We start from the raw sequence: 23,082 nt of genomic DNA on the forward strand, positions 1-23,082 counted from the left end.
CTCCCCTGGATGCCACATTGTGAGGGAGGTGCTGGATCGTTCCTCCTCCATGTGCTGTCTATATGTGTTTTAGAGTTTGTCCATCCTCCCCCCCCCCCCACGTGCCTCCGCCCCTATACTTCATTACATAACCGTGTCCCCGCAGACCTTGAGACTAATTTTATCCCGGAGATGATGGGAGCTGATGCTTGGACCGCGCGCGCCTCCGTGCAGGATCGAAACGCGCAGAGCATCCCATGATCATCCCCAGTCTGTAGTATTGACAATGAAAGATGATGATGTGAAGGTGACGTGAAAGGTGATAACATGGGACGCGGTGGTAATGATACACATCCACATGGCTGCCATTTTGAGCCCTTTGCTTGGAAAACACAAGAGCTCCCTCCAAGTTTTCTGATCTCTCGCATTAGTAAACAGTGGAAGCGAGGGCAGGGTTGAATTGTCGCACAGTGACACCCGCTGGCGCAAAAGCGGGACTACAGCTGAGAGGACGCACATGGCTGTTATTGGAAATTGGATACAAATAAAAATTGCAGGATGTGAGGAAGAATCGTAGGACTGAATATAATGCACTCATCAAGGATCACTCATGGTTAGCAGCAGTGAGGCTGTGGGAGAAGGTCAACAAGGCAACACTATTTAGAGCAAAGTAATGTGCTATATAACAATCTGTAATAACATGTGCTAGAAATATACCATGTGCAGGGGCGGACTGGTCACATTCTGGAAGAGCACAGAAGGGCCACTGGCTCTAGGGCCACCGGTCTGGCCTCTCACTTTACCTTACCCTCACCCCCGGGCGTGACCGAGCTTTACCCAAATCTAAAAGCTTAAAAGAAAAGCATCCGAAAACAAAAATGTGCTGGAAAAGCAACAAAAAAGTGACAAAAACACAACAAAATGTGACGAAAACGTGACGACAAAGCGATAAAAAAACTACAATAACATGAAAACCCCCCCGAAAAACAAGAGACGAAAACACAACGAAAAAGTGACGAAAACAGGCCAAAAAGCCACAAAAAAGTAATGAAAAAGCAACAAAAACATGACAAAAATGCAGCGACAATGTGACAAAAAGTTACCATCACTTTTCTAGATTTGAGCTTCCAAATGAGGCGTTACAGTGTTGCTCTCCAGTCAAGAAGCCTTTAGATTTGGGCAAAGCCGAACTGGAGAAAATGCTCTCGGTTAAGGCGGGGGGTCAGAGGGTAACGTATGTATTTGTGGAAGTGTCACATTTATGCTAATTTGGGCCAGGCTGACCAGAGTCCAGGGCTGGTTTTTCAGTCCCAGTCCGCCCCTGACCATGTGTATCCATACAATTGACATAAATGTAGACAAGGTGGCGCAGCGGTTAGTGCTCGTGCCTCACAGCTCGAAGGTCCCGGGTTCGATTCGTTAGTGGTAGGTTATAAAAAAACATGTGCAATAGGTTACTCCTCCAGCCAGGTGTTTCTGACCACCAGCCTGGCTCACATCCATGCTGGAGCTCACTGCTCCTACAGGTCGCCCCAAGCGATACTGAGGATGGGTCAAATGCAGAGAACTAATTTCTCTACAGAGATTAATACAGTATTAGATTTAGATTTTAGATTTAAAACCAGACCATCTTCTATTGTATACAGATTGTTGCTGAGCACATTTCATACTAAACTTGGAGGGCACAATGTTCTGTAAAAGGTAGTGCAAAATAAAGTGTGGCCAAAAAGTTTTGAAAATCGATTTGGTAAAATATTACTACATCCTAATCACAGATAATATCTTGTGATAGCGGCCGACTCAAAAAAGAAACCAGGATTTAACAAAGGCCAAACAAGGACTATCTGTAGAAAAAAATAAACGCTTTCTAATTATCACTTAAAGCCACACCGCGTAGAATTTTACCCAATAAATAAAACTGAAATGCATGCATCTATTTTATGATAGATATTTTCATCATTGAAGAATACCTCATAAATGTACAAACAAACATTGATGAGGTTCATCCCTCCCAAGATATGACTGCAAACTTTACCGGGAGTGGGTGCGTCGCCAGCTCGTCTCCATGGAGATGTGACAAAGGCAGTAGAATTTGAGATTCAAACAGGTAAGTTTATCATCCAAATCCATTTGTTTATTACCCACTGCAGTAACAGCATTTTCTGTGTTGAGCTGGTCATTAGGAGCATGTTTTGTTTTGCCGGCAACAGTATAGTCCAAAATCAATGCAGTGAAAATGTCAACTGTTCCACACCTTTATTTAGGCTTGAAACCTTAAAACAGCTTATTCCCACAATAAAAAGTTAGTTTTTGAGGTTATAATTGTGTAGAATTATGAAAATTCTTGTAAACATACCATCTCTGGCAAGGTATGTCAATTCAACAAGGAGGGAGGCCCACAAAGAATTGTTCTGAGGGCCACAGTTGGCCCCCGGGCCGCACTTAATGGGCAACCCTGACTTAAAGGAACAGGCCATTGTTTTTACATTCTGAGATATGTTCTTACCTGAGCTTAGACGAGTTGATGTGTACCTGTCTGGTCTTTGTGCGCGCCCTCAGTCACGCAAAACGACCAAAGATGTTATTAGCATTTGGCCTCTCCCAGTGTATTCCTATAGCTCCAAACGGGGGTGAAGTTGGAAGTGGCCAAGCTCTTCCACGGGCACAAAGATCAGACAGGTACGCATCAACTCGTCTAAGCTCAGGTAAGAACAAATCTCAGTGTGGAAAAACGGCGGCTGTTCCTTTAAAGGCACACTGTGTAACGTACTGGACTACACCGTCTCCAATACAAAACATGCTCCTCATGACGAGTGAGACAGAAAATGCCATTTTTGCAGTGCGCAGTCAAAGAATGGATTTGGTTCTGGCCTAACCTATGTAAACATCATGTTATCTCCATGGAGACGAGCTGGAGACGTCCCCTCTCCCAGTGAAGTCACAGTCAGGTCTTGGGAGAGTCGAGCCACTCACAGCAAACACACATTTTATAACAAACAAACGACGGTGGTGCCGGTGGTAGAGTGGGTCATCTCGGAAGGTCAGGGGTTCGAATCCCTGTTGCATCTTTGGGCAAGACACTTCCCCCACCTTCCCTCCAGCGTTTGCGTACATAGGTGCATGAATGAGAGTGTGAATGGGTGAGTGCTGAAAAAGCGCTATATAAGAGCCCATTTAACATTTATTCTATTTATAGGGTGAAATGTAGCGTGGCTTTAACCTCTTAACTCCCACCTGAACCAAGCACATTTTCTCCAGTTTGGCTTTACCCTAATCAAAAAGCTACTTGGGAAAAAACACAAAAATAGCCACAAAAAATAAGAAGAAAGCAAGGATGTAAATGCAACAAAAAAGTGACAAAAACTCAACAAAAATGTGACAAAAATTCTACAAAAATGTGACAAAAACTCAACAAAAATATGACAAAAATTCTACAAAAATGTGACAAAAACTCAACAAAAATGTGACAAAAATTCAACAACAAAGTGACAAAAATTCAACAAAAATGTGACAAAAATTCAACAAAAATGTGACAAAAATTCAACAAAAATGTGACAAAAATTCAACAAAAAAGTGACAAAAATTCAACAAAAATGTGACAAAAATTCTACAAAAATGTGACAAAAATTGTTGAGTTTTTGTCACATTCATCAAATGTGACTAATTTCAACAAAAATTCTACAAAAATGTGACAAAAACTCAACAAAAATGTGACAAAAATTTCAACAAAAATGTGACAAAAACTCAACAAAAATGTGACTAATTTCAACAAAAATTCAAACAAAATGTGACAAAAATTCAACTAAAATGTCACACAAAAAAAAGTAAAAAGAAAAAAAAGAAAACATATAAAAGGTGACACAACACAGCAACAACGCGAGGAAAAAGTTCAGTTTTGTGGGTCTTAGCTTTCAAATGAGGTGTTACACAGCCAAAAGAGGACAGAATGCATTTGGTTAGGCGGGTGGTAAGAGGTTAAACCATCATAACTATTATAATGTATTACTTGCATCTTAAAGCTAAATTGCAGATACTTGGAGCCAAACTGGAGGGGGGTCTTAGATAGGAAGACCTGGCTTGAAATAAATCAAATTACATGTTAACCATCGAACAAAGCCTGTTTTACACTAGTGGACGCGACATCAATACCTTGAAATATGCTGTTTTACAATACATTCAACTAAATCCAACAATCGCTGCAACCTTGTGCATGGAAAATAGAAATGCTCACGACATAACACTTCTGAAACATTGTAGCTGAGCAGTTTAATGGCAGGAAACAGAATTGACTGAGTGGAGCATCTCTCCCTCCCTCCCTCCCTCCCTCCCTCTCTTTTGTGTGGATTGCTGCCAGCCTTCCTGTCTGTTGCTGCAGCCCAGACACTGCAGAGTCAAGGGAGGACTGGTTCTTTGTTGCTGCAGCGAGCCCTTACAACACACTTCTGCCCTGACAACTCTCCCAATAAACCCTCTACACCCTAAGCCTGTGCGATGTTATCTAATTGGAATATGAACAGCGTAAAACTAACTCATTTGTCTAAATTACTGTTTTCGCCTTCCCAGTTGTTGCAGAAATACCCACACTAATGAGAACAGTGTTCAAAAGCAAAACAAAAAAAAAACTAATAGAGATGGATTGTTTAAACCAGAGCTCAGCAGACACAGTTCTAACTTCATTTGTTTTTGCAGGGTGTATTTTGTAATAAAGAAACATTAATGAGTTTAATTTTTAATACAAACTATTCTCATACATTTTTCCAGCCTTGTATCTACATGGAGGACATTTGAACACATTGTCGGTCTAAGTGAGGGGTGTCCAAACCAAGACTCTTGATGAATGGGCATAAGTTAAAGCTGCATTATGCAACTTTTTGTGCCAAAAACAAAAATTGATATTTGTGCGTAATTTCCCTTACTGTGTTTTGTGTTTGTATGAGTGGTTTTCATGGCGCCTTTTCTTTTCATCATAACGGCCTCTACTACTCTTCAGAATGAATTGTTTTGTATGTTTTCTGGTGAAAGGGTCCGTCGGCAGTGAAAACCTGCCAGAAACTCAAAAACAATTGATCCCGGAGCATCATAGCGGCCACTGTGGGGGAAATAATGACAAAATAAAGGGTCACTGAAAATTCAAGCCCCTTTCAATCTGTGCAGTTGCAGAATGGAAACTTTTCACCAGATTAGTTGATTTAGTGAAAAAACCGAGCTGAAAACCAAAGCGTGTCTCTGCTGCAGTGTTAATTTTGACGACATATTTTAGTTTAATTTTAGTCTAAAATGGAATTCGATTTTAGTCTAGTTTTAGTCAAAAAAATATCTTTAATTTTTGTCTAGTTTTAGTCGACTCAAATTGCAAGTAGATTTAGTCGACTAAATTTAAGACTAATTTAGTCGACTTTGCATGGATAATATTCATTATAATCATATTTAATGTTGTTCCTCTGCTTCATGGAGCTGCTCCACATGAACAAAGCTCAGAGCTGATCCTTTAGCAGTGAATTTACATGATCTGAGGCTCTTTCAGACGCTGAATAGAAGTTCGGATGATTTTAGTCTCTCCTTTTCATTTTTATTTAGTCTTATTTTAGTCGACTAAAATATCTGGACATTTTAGTCACAGTTTTAGTCTCATGAGAAACTTTTAATTTAGTTTTAGTCCAATTTTAGTCGTCAAAAATATCACTTTGACTAAAATTAAGACTAAATATTTTAGTCGACGAAATTAACACTGCTCTGCTGATAGGTGAAAACCCTAATCTCAACGTGATGTATAGTATGTGTGGCTCTCCATGAAACAAAGTTTGAACACTCCTTAGTTCGGCTGGACCCAAATCCATTTACGAAGGCGTCCATTGTGATTTTAGATACAAACCACAATATACAATAGTTCAACAACAGCTCAAACATGGGAAACTGTAGGAGGACTTTTGAGCGCCACTATATGCCTCAGATTTGGTGAACCTTTTGAGCTGTAATTGTCTGCTACTAGTCTGTGGCTTTTGACAGCCCCACAGTTCTCCTCTTTATGGACTGGGTGAAAGGCAGGTAGTCTTCGAAGTCCATTTCCATCGAGAGCGGCTTTTTCTGGTCGATCTTTGACAGCAGCTGATCAGTGCTGGGCGGCTCACCCCAAACCTGACAAAGACACGGGGAAGCGGATCAGTACATGGGCTCGAGAAGACACGCACAACTGCCTTCAAACTGGCTTCAACCACCAGAAGAAAAGTATTTGATTAAAACAGAGGTTGGAAAGGGTTCCCAGGGTCTAAAGAACTAAAAGTCCAGGGCTCATATTAGACCTGAAAGTGCTTTATTATTCAAGGGATGAAACTTGTCCTACACTCATGAACTTACAGTTTTTGGCACAAAGGTGATGTCCACGGTGTTGGTCTTCCCGGTGGTGATCAGTGTGTTCTCCTGCACTGTGCTGTTCAGATCTTTAGGGGGAATGACAGTTTCAGCGGTGGCCGAGGACGCACCAGTAGCTCCTGAAGAAACCATCTGCAGCACACAGTGACCAATTAGGAAACATTTCATCATGAGCTTAAAGGAATAGGCCACCGTTTTTACACACTGAGATATGTTCTTACCTTAGCTTTGACGAGTTCTTTAGGACCTGTCTGATCTTCCCCCGTGCCTTCAGTCACGTAAACACAGCGCAGACGGCGTTAGCATTTAGCCTCTCCCTCTCTCCTCTATAGCTCCAAAACAGGTCAAGATAGAAGCTACCAAGCTCTTCCACGTTTTCCCTATTTAAATATGGTTACGTGAAGTGTTCCACTACAAAGTATAATTACACAAAATTAAACAATGTGGATTTTCTAAGCGGATAAAAGGGGGAACTATATTGTAAGGCGTAGTAGGAGTAGGAGTAGTTTGGCATCCGCACAGTAAAGTGAAGATTAGTGCGCGGATTTCGAACTACTCCTGGTATTATTACGCCTTACAATATAGTCCCCCCTTTTATCCGCTTAGAAAATCCACATTGTTTAATTTTGTGTAATTATACTTTGTAGTGGAACACTTCACGTAACCATATTTAAATAGGGAAAACGTGGAAGAGCTTGGTAGCTTCTATCTTGACCTGTTTTGGAGCTATAGAGGAGAGAGGGAGAGGCTAAATGCTAACGCCGTCTGCGCTGTGTTTACGTGACTGAAGGCACGGGGGAAGATCAGACAGGTCCTAAAGAACTCGTCAAAGCTAAGGTAAGAACATATCTCAGTATGTAAAAACGGTGGCCTGTTCCTTTAACAATCGCTGCAAAGACGAGACATTAGTCAAAGCCACATAGAAAATCGATTTGCAGACAAGATGAAGACTTATATCTGTGGGACTTAACAATGTAAAAAAACAATATATCTTTTGAATGCTAAGAAGTCCTCATGTGGCATGAAAAAAGTATAAGTTGTGATAAGTTAGTGAGTGTCTCTTACTTTCCTTGCCTGTAGGTAAACCCTTTCAGCTCTTTTTCTCTCTGCACTCCTGCTTTTGCCTGTTACGGTGAACTCCGTCAGGGATCAAGACTTCACTTTTATCTTCTGTCTGTCAAAAAATCTACACTTCGACATTGATTTCCTCCAAGGGCTGCACGATATCAGGCTGAATGAAGATTTCTACAGCTCAATTTGATAGGATTAAGTACAAAGATAGTGAACGTGATGATGAATAATAACACTGTGAGACTTTTGTGTCACCTGAAATACAATCCCTTTCCAAAATTATATTGTACTGTACTTTGACCCCTGCCATGGACTCGGAAATACTCGGAATGTGTATTTTTTCATTAAAAAAAATGCTTGCAAGTGTTTGGCACTGCACCGAGAAAAGGTTTTTTAATCCCTTTGCCAACTCAGATTTCCCATACGTTCAGAGAGGCAGACACACGAGCCACACGGGCAGATTAGCTTCGACAAATTTCGGTTTCAAATGAATGCCAGTGAGAGGTCAGATCCTGTGTGATGTACGGTCTGTCACGAAGTCTCCTGGAAACAATACACCTGGACTATTGTGTGTGCACGTACAGCAGTGAAAAGAGCACAACAGAAAGTAGATGAGCTTTATTTTTTATTTCTATTTTACCTTTCCTTTAGCATTAGCCTTTTGAGGTTTGGCCCCTTTCCCCTTGGGTTTCTTGCCGTCCTTGGGTTTAGGAAGGGTCTCCATCTTATCATTGACCAAGTCTAATACCCTGATATCTGCAAAGGCTTTGGCAACATCGAGGCAGTCTTGCTCTATAAAAAACAAAAACTATTTAGTATTAAAGTGTCTGCTATGCTGCTCCAACTCTCCTAAACCTCATACCGGATGCTAACCTTTCTTGTTCTCCGCCGTGACGCTGGCCCCTGCTTTGATGAGGTACTCCACAGTGGCAGATCTGGAGCTCTGGATGGCCCTCATGAGCGGGGTCCCTCCGCTCAGCGCCCGGGCGTCCACAGTGGCTCCAGCGTCCAGCAGCAGCTCTATAATGTCCACATGTCCTGCTTGAGCCGCGTGGTGGAGCGGTGTCCAGAAGAACTGGTCAGTTGCGTTCACATCCGCTCTGACGGGGGAAAAAATACAGTTTTACCAAAGAAGACGTGCAGCTTTTTCAGTCCTGATGTAAACACACTGTGAAAAGCAAACTAGACACATTAAAAAAGTAGTAAAGTAGTAAGCAAATTAAATACTTTTTATGTGGAAAAAAAAGGTGATGTGCATATTTGACCTTGTCGTGACCCATCGGCTGTACGAGAGGTTAGCTTGGCCCCTTCGCTTCCCATCCCAGTGGCTCCTATGAGGCTTCAGAGTCAATTTTATTTCAGCATTTTAGGATTTCTGGAATGGAATGTTTGCTTCCATGGACACCATGGGCCTGGAGCATCTTACCGGCCCTCGGGATGGTAAGCAAAGCCGTTATGCTAACCACCCAAGCATCCGCTGGGTCACTGAAAGGTCAAATACGTTTCAATATCAGCTTTTTCTTGTTGCATAGTGCACCTTTAAGTTTAAAAACACATTTTGTAAAATCTGTAGATAAGGAACGTTTTTTAAACTAACATTGAGGAAAAAAAGATATCATCACACTCAAAATAAAAAACAAACAAAAGTTAATTTACTCGAAATAAGATCCAACCAATATATACATTTTATTCTAGATTTTTGTTTACCTACCTTTGCACTGCCTTAAAGGAACAGGCCACCATTTTTACATACATCTGTTCTTACCTTAGCTTTGACGAGTTCTTTAGGACCTGTCTGATCTTCCCCCGTGCCTTCAGTCACGTAAACACAGCGCAGACGGCGTTAGCATTTAGCCTCTCCCTCTCTCCTCTATAGCTCCAAAACAGGTCAAGATAGAAGCTACCAAGCTCTTCCACGTTTTCCCTATTTAAATATGGTTACGTGAAGTGTTACACTACAAAGTATAATTACACAAAACTAAACAATGTGGATTTTCTAAGCGGATAAAAGGGGGAACTATATTGTAAGGCGTAATAATACCAGGAGTAGTTCGAAATCCGCGCAGTAATCTTCACTTTACTGCGCAGTAATCTTCACTTTACTTTTGTGCGGATGACAAACTACTCCTGGTATTATTACGCCTTACAATATAGTTCCCCCTTTTATCCGCTGAGAAAATCCACATTGTTTAATTTTGTGTAATTATACTTTGTAGTGGAACACTTCACGTAACCATATTTAAATAGGGAAAACGTGGAAGAGCTTGGTAGCTTCTATCTTGACCTGTTTTGGAGCTATAGAGGAGAGAGGGAGAGGCTAAATGCTAACGCCGTCTGCGCTGTGTTTACGTGATTGAAGGCACGGGTGAAGATCAGACAGGTCCTAAAGAACTTGTCAAAGCTAAGGTAAGAACGTATGTAAAAACGGTGGCCTATTCCTTTAACTGTATACTTACTTTAGGAATAACTTAAAGGGACTATACCGAGTTTAAAAATGTTAAAATGATGTATTTTCTTCCCCCTACATGTTCCAGCAATGTCCTATGGTGTAGAATGAGCCCAGACCTGTTCACCACAACTGCCTGTGTTAATTTGAGTCTGAAGTGCCGTCATGCACAAGCTTAATATAGAAGCTGCAGTTACGCCTAAGACCTGAGGTGGCAGCAGTGAGTATAAAATAACCAACTTGCATCTAGCCCCTTTAACAGTCTTTATACAAAAACTGCTAATGTTGTGTGCTACCCGCTATCGATACTAAGCCTAAAACATAAATGAAGATGTCTGATGTGAACTGACTTTCGCCTGAGCAGATACTGGACCATCTCGTAGTTCCCGTTGAGGCAGGCGATCATCAGCGGGGTCTTGTAGAACTCGTCCTGAACATCCACAGACACGCCCTGGTCGAAGGCCAGGTCCAGCGACTCCAGGTCTCCGCTCTTCACACAGTAGTTGACATTTATGAACACCTTGTCCGGCTTCTCCAAGTACCACCCGGAGTCGTTCACGATGGGGTGAATGGGCGGGTTGTCCTTGTCGAACCGGTTGACGTCCGAGCAGTTGCGATACGTCTCGATCATGAATTCTGGCGGCCCCCCGTCCGTTCTTCTGGGTTTGAGCTCGGGAGTGATCGTGCAGATGGGCATCGGCAGGACAAACTTGGCTTTTTTCTTACCCCCTTTCCCGCCTTTTTCTTTTTTCTTCTTGGGCACATAGGTGGACAAAAGGAAAGGCTTCTTTATGAACTTTGCCCCCTTGATGAAATCGTTTAAATTGACGAATCCCAGTTTGGCTTTGTCGTGCATGGCGATGACTTCGTGGAGCTGTCCGATTTCGACCGGCGCTTTGACTTCCTCTAACAGCGAGATGAACTTGTCCGTGGGGAAGACGTCCGACTGGGTGCCGAAAGCGTGGCGTAGCTCTGTCTCGTAGATGTTGGACCAGTCGTGGAGGCTCAGGGCCCAGGGATCGGAGAGCAGACCCGCTGCGGCGGATTTGACGCCCTTTCCGAACAGTTTCTCAGCCTTTCGTAGCTCTTTAGCTGCGGCTTTGGCACCGAAGTCTTTGGCGATCTGACGCGGAAGCACGCCCTCCAGGTTTTTCAACTTTGGGTTACAGCCTGGACACGACACGAAATATTGTACAATTTAATGTGGGAACAAACAGGGCAGATGTAAAGAAGTCGATGAAGGGTCAGTTGTGCTCTTTTGTTCCATCACTATACATACTAAATACTCAATTAAAATCATCAATAGGCATTTAGTTGCTTCATTCTACCTCTTTGTGCCAGAAACTTGCAGCAGTTGGCGTCTCCAGTGGCGGCTGCGAAGTGAAGAGCAGTGCAGTCCTCCAGGCTGACCACCCCCATGTCTGCTCTGTATGCAGACAGTACAATAATCACCTGCAACACAACAAGGATTGTAGAGTTGTCCAGGAACATTCCATCACAGTAGAGATTGTTTTTACATTCGACGACAAGAGCGAGAAGTCATCTCAAGCAACCTAGTCCTAGTAATATAACAGTGAGTTACTGTAAATTCTCTAATACTGGCCTGTATTCCATTAGCGGCCAGGTCTCTAACAGAGGCCGGGTTCGCGGCTGGCGGTGGAAAATTAAAGTCGGTCTCTAAAACAGGCCGGGCTTTTATTAGAAACTATAGCGGTAGAAATATTCCCCACGTTAGGAATTTGTCTCAAACTGGTGTAAATGAAAACTCACATGCAGGAAGTAACAAACGGGAACCCGGGCCGGGGGGGACGCTGCGGAGGAGCTGATCCGAGCGTAACTTTGACACAGATTTAGCCACTTTTCAAACCTCCTGTGACAATATTTGGAAACAGGGTAAATGTTGTGTGACCCTCCAGGGTTTTAATAAAGTCTCCATCGCGTCTTCAAAGCACGTCCAGCTGCTCCGTGTGCAGGTCAGTCCCACGCCTCAAAATAACTCCTCCCATCAGCGCGAGCGTCTCGTCTTCTCTCGGGTCAGTCTCATGATCGATCACAAACACAAACGCTCCGTCTAAACTCGCCTTTTACACAAGATAACAACAAATAATCCGGTCCGCGGTAAAAACGAAACAGAAACCTGCAGTGACACTGATGTCAAAGCTCCGCTAACAGCAACGAAACACTTCCTGTTGTCCCGACAAAATAAAAGGCGTCAATGTTCCAGCCGCTGGGAGAGGGTTTGAAATGTTAATTAATAAATGAACCTGATATTTTAGGTGCAAATGGACACAAATCTCATTTTTCTTCGTTTTCCTGGTCGTCTGTTTTGCTCAAATAGAAATAAAGGCCTGTCTCTAATTGTGGCCTGGTTCCAATAAAGGCCTGGTCCTAGATGTCCTTGAGTGAATAAAGGCCCCGGCCTATATTAGAGCATTTACGGTATGTGGACAGTTGTATTGTCAGTTCTGCACTTCAGTGATTTATTAGAATCAGACAATCGTCATCCAAACACAGAAAAACCATCATAAACGTCAACAGAAATCATCATGGTTGTGTAAAAACACAGTTAGCCCTTCTTCATCTGATTGGAAGTTAGCCAGTGTAAGTAATCAGTGTAATGGTTGATTAGACACCTCAAAGAAGCCTCCCATGGCTGCGTAATGAACCGCGGTGTGCCGCTTTTTGTCGATCGCGTTGGGGTTTCCTCCTCTCCTCAGGATGGACTTAACAAGCTGCAGGGATCCCGCCTTAGCCGCCTCCATCAACGCCGTCCCTCCAGTTTTCTGAAGGAGAGGGAGATTCAGGCACAAAACATGACCTTCTTTTTTCAACCTTACACACACTCCAACAGGGGCGGACTGGCCATATATCCATTCTGGAAGAGCACAGAGGGGCCACTGGCTCTAGGGCCACCGGTCCCGCCTCAACTGAGCTTTACCCTAAACATGTATCTGACCTGCTGTGCCCTTACTCCTCGGGTCGCACCCTTAGGTCCTCGAGCCAGAACCTTCTCACTGTCCCAAGAACCCACTTTAAAACCAGAGGTGATCTGTCCTTTGAAGCTGTGGCTCCTAAATTGTGGAATGATCTTCCTTTGTCGCTACGTATAGCTGACTCTGTTGATTCCTTCAAAAAGCAGCTGAAGACGCTGCTTTTCAGACAAGCTTTTAGTTGACAAGGCTGTGATTGTGATTGTTCCTATGTAAATGATGTAATGTTTTCTGTGATTCTCTGTGAAGCACTTTGTGATTTTATCTGTGAGAGGTGCTATAAAAATAAAGTTTCTTCTTCTTCTTCTTCTTACCCAAATCTAAAAGCTAAAAAGAAAAGCATCAAAATAGCGACAAAAAGAGGATGAAAACAAAACAAAAATGTGCTGGAAAAGCAACAAAAATGTGAGAAAGACACAACAAAATAATGAAAAAAACAAAAATATGACAAAAATGTGGCGATGTGACAAAAAGTTTCCATCACTTTTGTAGGTCTAAGCTTTCAAATGAGGCGTTACATTGTTGATCTCCAGTCGAGAAGCTTTTGGATTTGGGTAAAGCCCAGTACTAAAAAAACATGAATCTAAAAGGAATTCCGTGGAGTATGGTGTGCCACAAGGTTCAATTTTGGGACCGTTATTATTTATATTAATGATTTTGCTTCTGTTTCTACGACCACCTGTCCAGTTCTTTTTGCTGATGATAAAAATACAAAAATAAATACAAAAATAAGTGGACCTGGAGAAAATGCACTCGGTTAAGGCGGGTGGTAAAAGGTTAAAATATGTATTTGTGGAAGTGTCACAATTACGCTAATTTGGGCCAGGCTGGTCAGAGTCCGGGGCTGTTTTTCAGTCCCAGTCCGCCCCTGCAATCCAAACTAAATTCATACGCAAGCGTTCACTTTGGACCTCGTTAGTCGCGTTGGGGTCGGCCCCCTTTTCCAGCATGAGCAGGCACTTGGGGGTGCACTCCAGGGCGCGCTCGCACATGAGCTGGAACACGTGAATCCCCCGGGCCGAGACATTGTTGGCGTCGGCCTGGTGCTTCAAAGCCGCCTGCAGACAGCGGGTGTGGGACTTGGTGGGGTAAATGCAGTAGAACAGCACACCTGGAATCAGAAAGCAGAAACACCGTCTGATCAAAGGGCGTTTTATCTCACCCTGATGATTCCTGGAAGATAAAGAAAAACTGTAAAGGATAAGTGTAAGCAATCATTTCGCTCTACGGGGACTTGTTCACACGAGACACAAATCACACAGCTGCTGCCTGTGCATTTTTAATATCGTAATCACGCTTCATTGGCACTTTATCAGAGCTTATCTTGTTCATGTAAAAGTATTAAGCACTTGCCCCGCAGACAAAGGCTTCTGTAATCCAAGCCAGGCACGGGCTCCACAGTCATTCAGATAAAGGACTGGTTTAAGGTTACTAGTTCTGCTCTACACCAACAGGATCACCACAGGCCTGATCTGTAATTACTCCCTGCACACGCATGACTCAGGAACACAACTAGAAATATGATGTTATTATGTCTGAAGAATAATGGAGTTTACACGTCTAACCAACAACTTTGAGGCAAAATCGACCCCTCAGCTTATTTTCCACTTCCCCCTCTGGTAATAGCTGTTCCGGATACAAAGTAATTTAGGTAATTATGTCAATTAGATAGCTAGAGGGCTGAATCAGGGGATGGGGCCCCTCTGTAGGAGTTGTCTGGGATACCTCATCAATATGTAAAGGCTGTATGCATTTCTATGGGCTGTGAGACAACTCGGTGAGACGCTCTTGTGACATGTAACAGAAAACAACCCTCTGCTGATGACCTCACAGAGAAAAAGACGTTAGGAGTCAAGCTGGGGTTAGGAGAGGTTGTGTTACTAACCTGCAAATGATAAACAATGCAGGATACGTTGGCTTGTTCCACCAAACTCACCTGACACACATACTGATATTTAACACTCTTCTTCTTTTTAATTTCAATGGTTACCACAAGGTTTCTACAAATTTCACCCAATTAAACCAATGACCCAACTGGACCAGGATGCGCACTTTTCTAGTATTATAACCAGGGCATTGCACGTTGGTCTTCGGATCTTTCGCTCATGCCATTCCTCACCTTTTCCCTCCGTGTCCAGAAGTGACATGTTTGTGTTGCGCTGGGCGAGCAGGGCTACGATCCCGTCATTCCCCAGCTCTGCCGCGATCATCACCGGAGTCACACCCTTTTTGTTCTGAACGTCTGGATTTGCTCCGAGGGAAAGAAGGAAACTCACCAGCTCTGCAACAAGACAGCAGAGTTTAATATATGGTGCTCAAAATGTCAAAGATGAAAAGCATGGATGAGACTTTTTATTTTATTTTATTTTTTATGTAAGGATTAAACAACGAGGAGCCGCATTAGACGGTTCTAACGCCCGACACAGTGTTGTTCCTCCTGCATTATAACGTCTAACGCGGCTCCTCGTTGTTTAATCCGCTTATACCAGGGTCCCACAAATGTAACATTTATAATAAATGTGTTTTTCATTGACTAAACTCACTAAATATGCCAGACTACGGGACTATTTTGTGTGGGTTATTAGCCGGTCACTGAAGGCTGGTCTCAGAGCGAGTCATTCTCCGCAGCTATTACGAGGATCTCAGTCAGGCTCAACGACACAACATCAGCACAGAATCACAACACAACAGGACTAACCCGGAAACACTTTTCCCTGGAAGTAAACACCGATATGCGGCACTCGTGGGCAGGAGTTATTTACCTTTTACGCTGTTTAACCTGAAGCTAAAGCTAGCTAGCTCAACCAGCTCAACTGTTTATGGAAACAGCTGCGGTGGAGTCGCTCACACCTGGGCCCCCCCAACTGAAACTTTTATGTTTGACTTTACTAATCCAGACAAATATGCTTCAATGCAGGATCATTTTATGTACGCCTGAAAATGATGAATAGCCTTAACCGTTTCCAATAGAAATGTAAAGCTCATATGTTATTAACAGTAGCTAACCTAGCTGCTCACTCTCCTCTACAAACATTTATCAAACGCTTTGTTTTGGCCCAAAACGTTGAAATCAGACAAAATCCATCTCATACGTTCCTGTCAGTCACTAATTACGCCTTTATCTGATTCAGCTGTGTCATACGTTGCTATGGCGACGCCACAGCGGAGTGATATCCCAGTGATTTAACTACCGGACTACGTGTGCGGTTATACCAAAATAATGCACCAGCCAATCAGAATCCAGTATTCACACAGACCATGGGATAACTAGACATAACAACTTCATACTGCTCTAGGTGCTACAAAGAATTCTATGCTTACTCTTAGATTTCTTTTACCTTGCTTCCAATTGTTTCCTGATTAAGTCCCCTAAACTAATCCATTATGTATGGAGTAATGTAGTATGTCGTGCAAAGTCCATCACCCTGGTTGTTTGCTGCCACTGCCACGTGGAGCACCCCGATGCCGTCTTTGGGCTCTGTCAGGTTGATGAGGTTGTCCACACTGTACTTGAGCAGGTTCTCAATCTGCTCCTTGTCGTCTTCATGGATGCACTGAATCAGCTTATAGATTTGTAAGACCTCGAGGCGGCCTTTAGCCTCCCTGCAAGTCATAGTGAGCGCTGGAGAAACAAGAATTCATATATTAAAGCCCCTGTACCTGATTTTTTTTTTTATTACAAACAATGGAAGAGGGAAGCCAGTAAATTACATTGTTAGTTAAAGAGGGGGTATTCTGCTTTTTTCAGTCCCATAGCACCAGTCTATATCACACTACAATGATGACAAACCTTCTGTTGGTCTGTAAATGCAGCAAATTAGAATAACTGCCTTGTATAAAATGTCTCTCTCAAAATGGCTGTAGTGAATGTCTTGAAATAGGCCTCTGTCTCTTTAAGAACCTCTTTCCGACACGCCCCCTCCACACGCTGTCTGTGGCATCAGTGGGGAGGGGGTTCTGCTGAGGAGCAGTGGTTGGTTACTCGACTGGTGACGAAAGCTCGGAGGCGTCTCCAGGAGGTGGGGGCGTTCCTAGGAGGACTCAGGCAAACCTATCCCTAAAATGGCCGCCATCAGAGTTTTTACAGATTACTCAGAAATACGTGAATGTGCCAAGGCAACACTTTTCATGGTCACTTCAATGGAAATGCAAGAAAACTAGCCTGCAAGTTCATACAACTGATACAAATGCTTTACGCACACATTTTTTTTTTCCCAACAAATGTTTAGTTTGAGTTTACAATATATAAAAAGAGGACACACTATTTTTTGTTCCATTAGGCTACTGGAACAAAATCGAGTATAGTGCCTTGACTGACAAAACAAAACAAAACACAGAACTGAACACAGAACGAGGACAGGGCTTGCACTCAGGGGCGGACTGGGACTGAAAAACAGCCCTGGACTCTGACCAGCCTGGCCCAAATTGGCGTAATTGTGACACTTCCACAAATACATATTTTAACCTCTTGCCACCCGCCTAAACCAAATGCATTTTGTCCTCTTTTGGCCTGTGTAACACCTCATTTGAAAGCTAAGACCCACAAAACTGACCTTTTTCCTTGCGCTGTTGCTGTGTTGTGTCACCTTTTGTATGTTTTTTTTTTCTTTTTCATTTTTGTCACATTTTTGTTGAATTTTTGTAATTTTTTTGTTGAGTTTTTGTTACATTTTTGTCACATTTTTGTTGAATCTTTGCCACTTTTTTGTTGAATTTTTGTTACATTTTTGTTGAATTTTTGTCACATTTTTGTTGAATTTTTGTAATTTTTTTGTTGAATTTTTGTTACATTTTTGTTGAATTTTTGTAAATTTTTTGTTGAACTTTTGTCACATTTTTGTTGAATTTTTGCCACTTTGGTTGAATTTTTGTCACTTTTTTGTTGAATTTTTGTTACATTTTTGTTGAATTTTTGTAATTTTTTTGTTGAATTTTTGTTACATTTTTGTTGAATTTTTGTTACATTTATGTTGAATTTTTGCCACTTTTTGGTTGAATTTTTGTCACTTTTTTGTTGAATTTTTGTTACATTTTTGTTGAATTTTTGTCACTTTTTGGTTGAATTTTTGTCACTTTTTGGTTGAATTTTTGTCACATTTTTGTTGAATTTTTGTCACATTTTTGTTGAATTTTTGTCACATTTTTGTTGAATTTTTGTCACATTTTTGTTTAAGTTTTGTCACATTTTTGTTGAATTTTTGTCACATTTTTGGTGATTTTTTGTCACTCTTTGTTTGAATTTTTGTCACTTTTTTGTTGAATTTTTAATTATGTTTTCTATCATTTTTTGTTGTGTTTTATTGTCCGTGTTTTTCTCATGTTTTCATCCTCTTTTCCTCGCTATTTTGATGCTTTTCTTTTTAGCTTTTAGACTTGGGTAAAGCTCGGTTGAGGCGGGACCGGTGGCCCTCGAGCCACTGGCCCCTCTGTGCTCTTCCAGAACGGACATATGGTCATTCCGCCCCTGCTCGCCCTATTAAAACAACTTGGCTACAGCTAGTTAATAACACGGGTCAAAACAGAACGCGCCCTGCCTGTGTTTATATGTCAGTCCATCTTCACCTTCACCCACCTGCTGTTGCTGCTGCACCGGCGGTCAGCGTCACTATCCGAACTTCTGCGCCCTTTCAGTCCCAGAATAAAACATCCACGTGAGAAAAGAAACAACAACCTCGCCTCAAGAAGGTTCAGCAAACCAACAACATGTCTTTTAAAGCACATGTACGAAGCCTGTCAGGCACGTTTAGCGGCTCCGGGAAAAAGGAAACAAACGGAGCTCCATGGCAACAGCACGCGCGATAAATCCCGGGAAAAGGCGGCGGGGCTGCTTTCAAGTTTACAGGATACACGAGTAGCCAGCTACAGGAAAATAAATCATATATTTTTAAGCATTTTTAGTTCGTTTCGCTGTCATTAATGACGCTAAAAAATAAAAAAGGGACGCCCAAAATTGTCAAACGAAAGAGCTTTGATATCCTTCCACGTGTAACTCTATTCCTTCTTAAGTGGCTGAGCTAGAATTACCCCTTCTTTCCCCTTGACCAGCAGAGCATCTTCCAGTTCCTACAGAGGACTTTTGTTTGCTTGATTGACATTGAAATTGCAGCCATTGTTTGCCCTTAAAAAAACGCCAATCATTTCCACTGAGACCAAAGTCCAACTACCATAAAGCATTACTGAATGTGAAGATCTCATTAAGGGCAGCTGAAGTGCGAGAGAATAGACGGCAGGTGGCAGTGCTGCGCAGCAAAAGAGAGTCCAACACCATAGGCCAGGCAGGTTTTTTAAGGTAAAGCACTACACTGGAAAAAATACCATCTTAAATGAGATTAATGACTTAAAATTACTTGAGTAAAGATTCTTTGTTGAATTTGAGTCTGTTTGGACTAATCTAAGATAAAGATACAAATGCTGATGCCAATGGAACGAGCATAAAACCCACTTTGAAATCAGACAAATCAACTTTTACAAGTAAAAAGTTTTGTTTTTCACTTGAAATGATACAATATAATCTGTTAAAGGGGGGGGGGGGGGGGTATTCTGCAAAAATCGACTTTTTCAAGCATTCCATCATGTTATTCTGTCATTCCCTCATTAAAAACATGCCTGAAGTGTTGCCTTGGCACATTCACGTATTTTTGAGTAATCTGTAAAAACTCTGATGGCGGCCATTTTAGGGATAGGTTTGCCTGAGTCCTCCTAGGAACGCCCCCACCTCCTGGAGACGCCTCCGAGCTTTCGTCACCAGCCGGGTAACCGACCACTGCTCCTCAGCAGAACCCCCTCCCCACTGATGCCACAGACAGCGTGTGGAGGGGGCGTGTCTAAAGGCTCAGAGGTTCTTAACCCTTGTGTGCCCCATAATTCAGAGTTACACTCGTGGTCACCTGGGGTCATTTTTGACCCCATTTTGTTTCTCTAATATCTCAGCCATAAAATAACCTTTTTCAATAAGTTTGGGTTCTATCTTTAGTGTAGCTTCAGACTAATGGCCTGATACAAAAAAATTGTGTTTTTTATTTTTTTTTTCAGTTGGTAGGCCTTGTTTATGTAAAAAAACACCAAATCCTGAACAAACAACAGTCATAAAATATAAAAAATCTAATTCTGAGGATAACTCGGACTATCTGGTCAGTTTCCAAGTGGAAATAGTCAAACTTTTGTGTTAATGCAATTTTTGAATTTTCTCACACATTTGAATGAGAACAAATAGTTACACTCGTGGTCACCTGGGGTCATTTTTGACCCCATTTTGTTTCTCTAATATTTCACTCATAAAATAACATTTTGAAATAAATGTGGGTTCTATCTTTAGTTTGACTTCATAAAAATGCACTGATAGTACATTTACCAGTTTTTATCATTTTTTGGGTCGGTGGGACATGTTTATGTAAAAAAAGTCAAATTTTGAGCCAAAAATGGCCCTGTAGCACTGAAAATCCAGAAGTGGAGATAACTCGAAGTATTTGGTGAATTGGGCACTGGGAGAGGCTCAAAGGTAGAGCAGGTTCTGTTTCTGAAAAAATGTTTCATTTTTGAATGAGAGCAAATAGTTACACTCGTGGTCTCTGGGGTCATTTATGACCCCGGCAAAATCCCATTCATTTCAATGGAGATGAGCCGATCCTGCAGGTTTTCTGTCTTTGACCTTTTGTACCGACTTCATTTGTGCTTCAGATATGAAACCATTATTATGTTTCCATCCCAGAGGACCTCCTCTACATGCACATTCAGCAGATTTTGAATTCACATATTTTTACAATAGTTACAGGGCCTAAAGCCTGAAAACAGCAGCAGCTCTCCATTCATTTCAATGGCAGTGTCCTCCATGTCTGTGATTCCAGCTATATTTTTGACTTTTGCCTTTCACACCAACTTCATTTCAACTCCAAATCCATAACTTGTTTTAAATATACACTCCACAGGGCCTCCTCTACAGGCACATGTGCCACATTTTGAATTCAATCATTTTTTCATAGTTTTAGGACCCAAAAACCAGTGCTATAACCCAGTTTCGAAATACAGCCAAACTGTGATTCTCGCTCTCTTATTTCAGGAATGTCTCTATATTCTCATCAAAAATCTGCTCAAAGCAGAGTTTACATCTTCATTCATGAACTTTTATCAAAATATTAAATGTTCAGTGCAGTTTGACAGTGAAAGTAAAGCACAGTAGAGCAGAATGTGTTTGGAAAAACAAAGCTGTAAAAGTTACACAAACAACTGATATTCTATAAACACCAAACAAATGCACATTTATTTATACAGAATCATCTATTTTGGTCATGATCTCTCCTAAAACTACTCAGACACTGAAATGCATCAGATTTTATGATCTGTGATAAAGTTTTGAGTGTTTACAGCCTTTTGTCTCTGCAGGTGAACAGTAGAGCAGCTCATGTTTGGTTCAGGTGACGTTTATAAACACTCAAACTAAACTGTACCAAATACAGCTTCAGCACCAACACAGAGACAACACATCACAGTGAACATGTTCCTGGACCTTTAGAACAAATAAAAACACAATTCAAACACAGACACATCGTCCAACACAGACGTTCCTCCATCACAGCTTAGTTTGAAAAACAAACGTCCAAAAGAGAATCTCTCAGGTCAGTCCCGACCCACAGTCCACATCTGCACAAGCTGCTCTTAGAAACATTTATTTATATTCCATTTTATATGTTCTGTTATTTTTGTGAAGATTTATAATGCTTTCATTACGTTTTTTTCTGAATTTGACCATATTTCCACATTCTGAGGCTGTATTTGACACAGTAAGTCCGAGAGTCCGCACAGTTTTACATGAACATAACACATGCTGTTCAACTGCAGAGACAAAAGGCTGTGAACACTCAAAACTTTATCACAGATCATAAAATCTGATGCATATCAGTGTCTGAGTAGTTTTAGGAGAGATCATGACCAAAAAAGATGATTTTGTATAAATAAATGTGCATTTGTTTGGTGTTTATAGAATATCAGTTGTTTGTGTAACTTTTACAGCTTTGTTTTTCCAAACACATTCTGCTCTACTGTGCTTTACTTTCACTGTCAAACTGCACTGAACATTTAATATTTTGATAAAAGTTCATGAATGAAGATGTAAACTCTGCTTTGAGCAGATTTTTGATGAGAATATAGAGACATTCCTGAAATAAGAGAGCGAGAATCACAGTTTGGCTGTATTTCGAAACTGGGTTATAGCACTGGTTTTTGGGTCCTAAAACTATGAAAAAATGATTTAATTCAAAATGTGGCACATGTGCCTGTAGAGGAGGCCCTGTGGAGTGTATATTTAAAACAAGTTATGGATTTGGAGTTGAAATGAAGTTGGTGTGAAAGGCAAAAGTCAAAAATATAGCTGGAATCACAGACATGGAGGACACTGCCATTGAAATGAATGGAGAGCTGCTGCTGTTTTCAGGCTTTAGGCCCTGTAACTATTGTAAAAATATGTGAATTCAAAATCTGCTGAATGTGCATGTAGAGGAGGTCCTCTGGGATGGAAACATAATAATGGTTTCATATCTGAAGCACAAATGAAGTCGGTACAAAAGGTCAAAGACAGAAAACCTGCAGGATCGGCTCATCTCCATTGAAATGAATGGGGTTTTGCCGGGGTCATAAATGACCCCAGAGACCACGAGTGTAACTATTTGCTCTCATTCAAAAATGAAACATTTTTTCAGAAACAGAACCTGCTCTACCTTTGAGCCTCTCCCAGTGCCCAATTCACCAAATACTTCGAGTTATCTCCACTTCTGGATTTTCAGTGCTACAGGGCCATTTTTGGCTCAAAATTTGACTTTTTTTACATAAACATGTCCCACCGACCCAAAAAATGATAAAAACTGGTAAATGTACTATCAGTGCATTTTTATGAAGTCAAACTAAAGATAGAACCCACATTTATTTCAAAATGTTATTTTATGAGTGAAATATTAGAGAAACAAAATGGGGTCAAAAATGACCCCAGGTGACCACGAGTGTAACTATTTGTTCTCATTCAAATGTGTGAGAAAATTCAAAAATTGCATTAACACAAAAGTTTGACTATTTCCACTTGGAAACTGACCAGATAGTCCGAGTTATCCTCAGAATTAGATTTTTTATATTTTATGACTGTTGTTTGTTCAGGATTTGGTGTTTTTTTACATAAACAAGGCCTACCAACTGAAAAAAAAAAAAAAAAAACACAATTTTTTTGTATCAGGCCATTAGTCT

At 41.4% G+C, this 23,082-nt stretch overlaps 1 protein-coding gene across 1 annotated transcript; it reads right to left on the minus strand.

Moving 5' to 3' along the window:
- Positions 1 to 5,964: 5,964 nt before the first annotated feature.
- Positions 5,965 to 16,474, minus strand: ankef1a (ankyrin repeat and EF-hand domain containing 1a; the record flags this gene model as incomplete). Its single annotated transcript, XM_079572531.1, has 10 exons — positions 16,280 to 16,474; positions 14,975 to 15,136; positions 13,767 to 13,966; positions 12,499 to 12,648; positions 11,194 to 11,317; positions 10,216 to 11,035; positions 8,293 to 8,519; positions 8,060 to 8,211; positions 6,334 to 6,480; positions 5,965 to 6,114 (listed from the first exon to the last, which is right to left on the minus strand). The coding sequence occupies exons 1-10, from the start codon at positions 16,467 to 16,469 to the stop codon at positions 5,965 to 5,967; spliced, it is 2,322 nt and encodes a 773-aa protein (XP_079428657.1). The 5' UTR covers positions 16,470 to 16,474.
- Positions 16,475 to 23,082: the final 6,608 nt, after the last annotated feature.

Source organism: Gobius niger, assembly GCF_951799975.1.
Source record: "Gobius niger genome assembly, chromosome: 15".
Taxonomy (NCBI): Eukaryota; Metazoa; Chordata; class Actinopteri; order Gobiiformes; family Gobiidae; genus Gobius; species Gobius niger.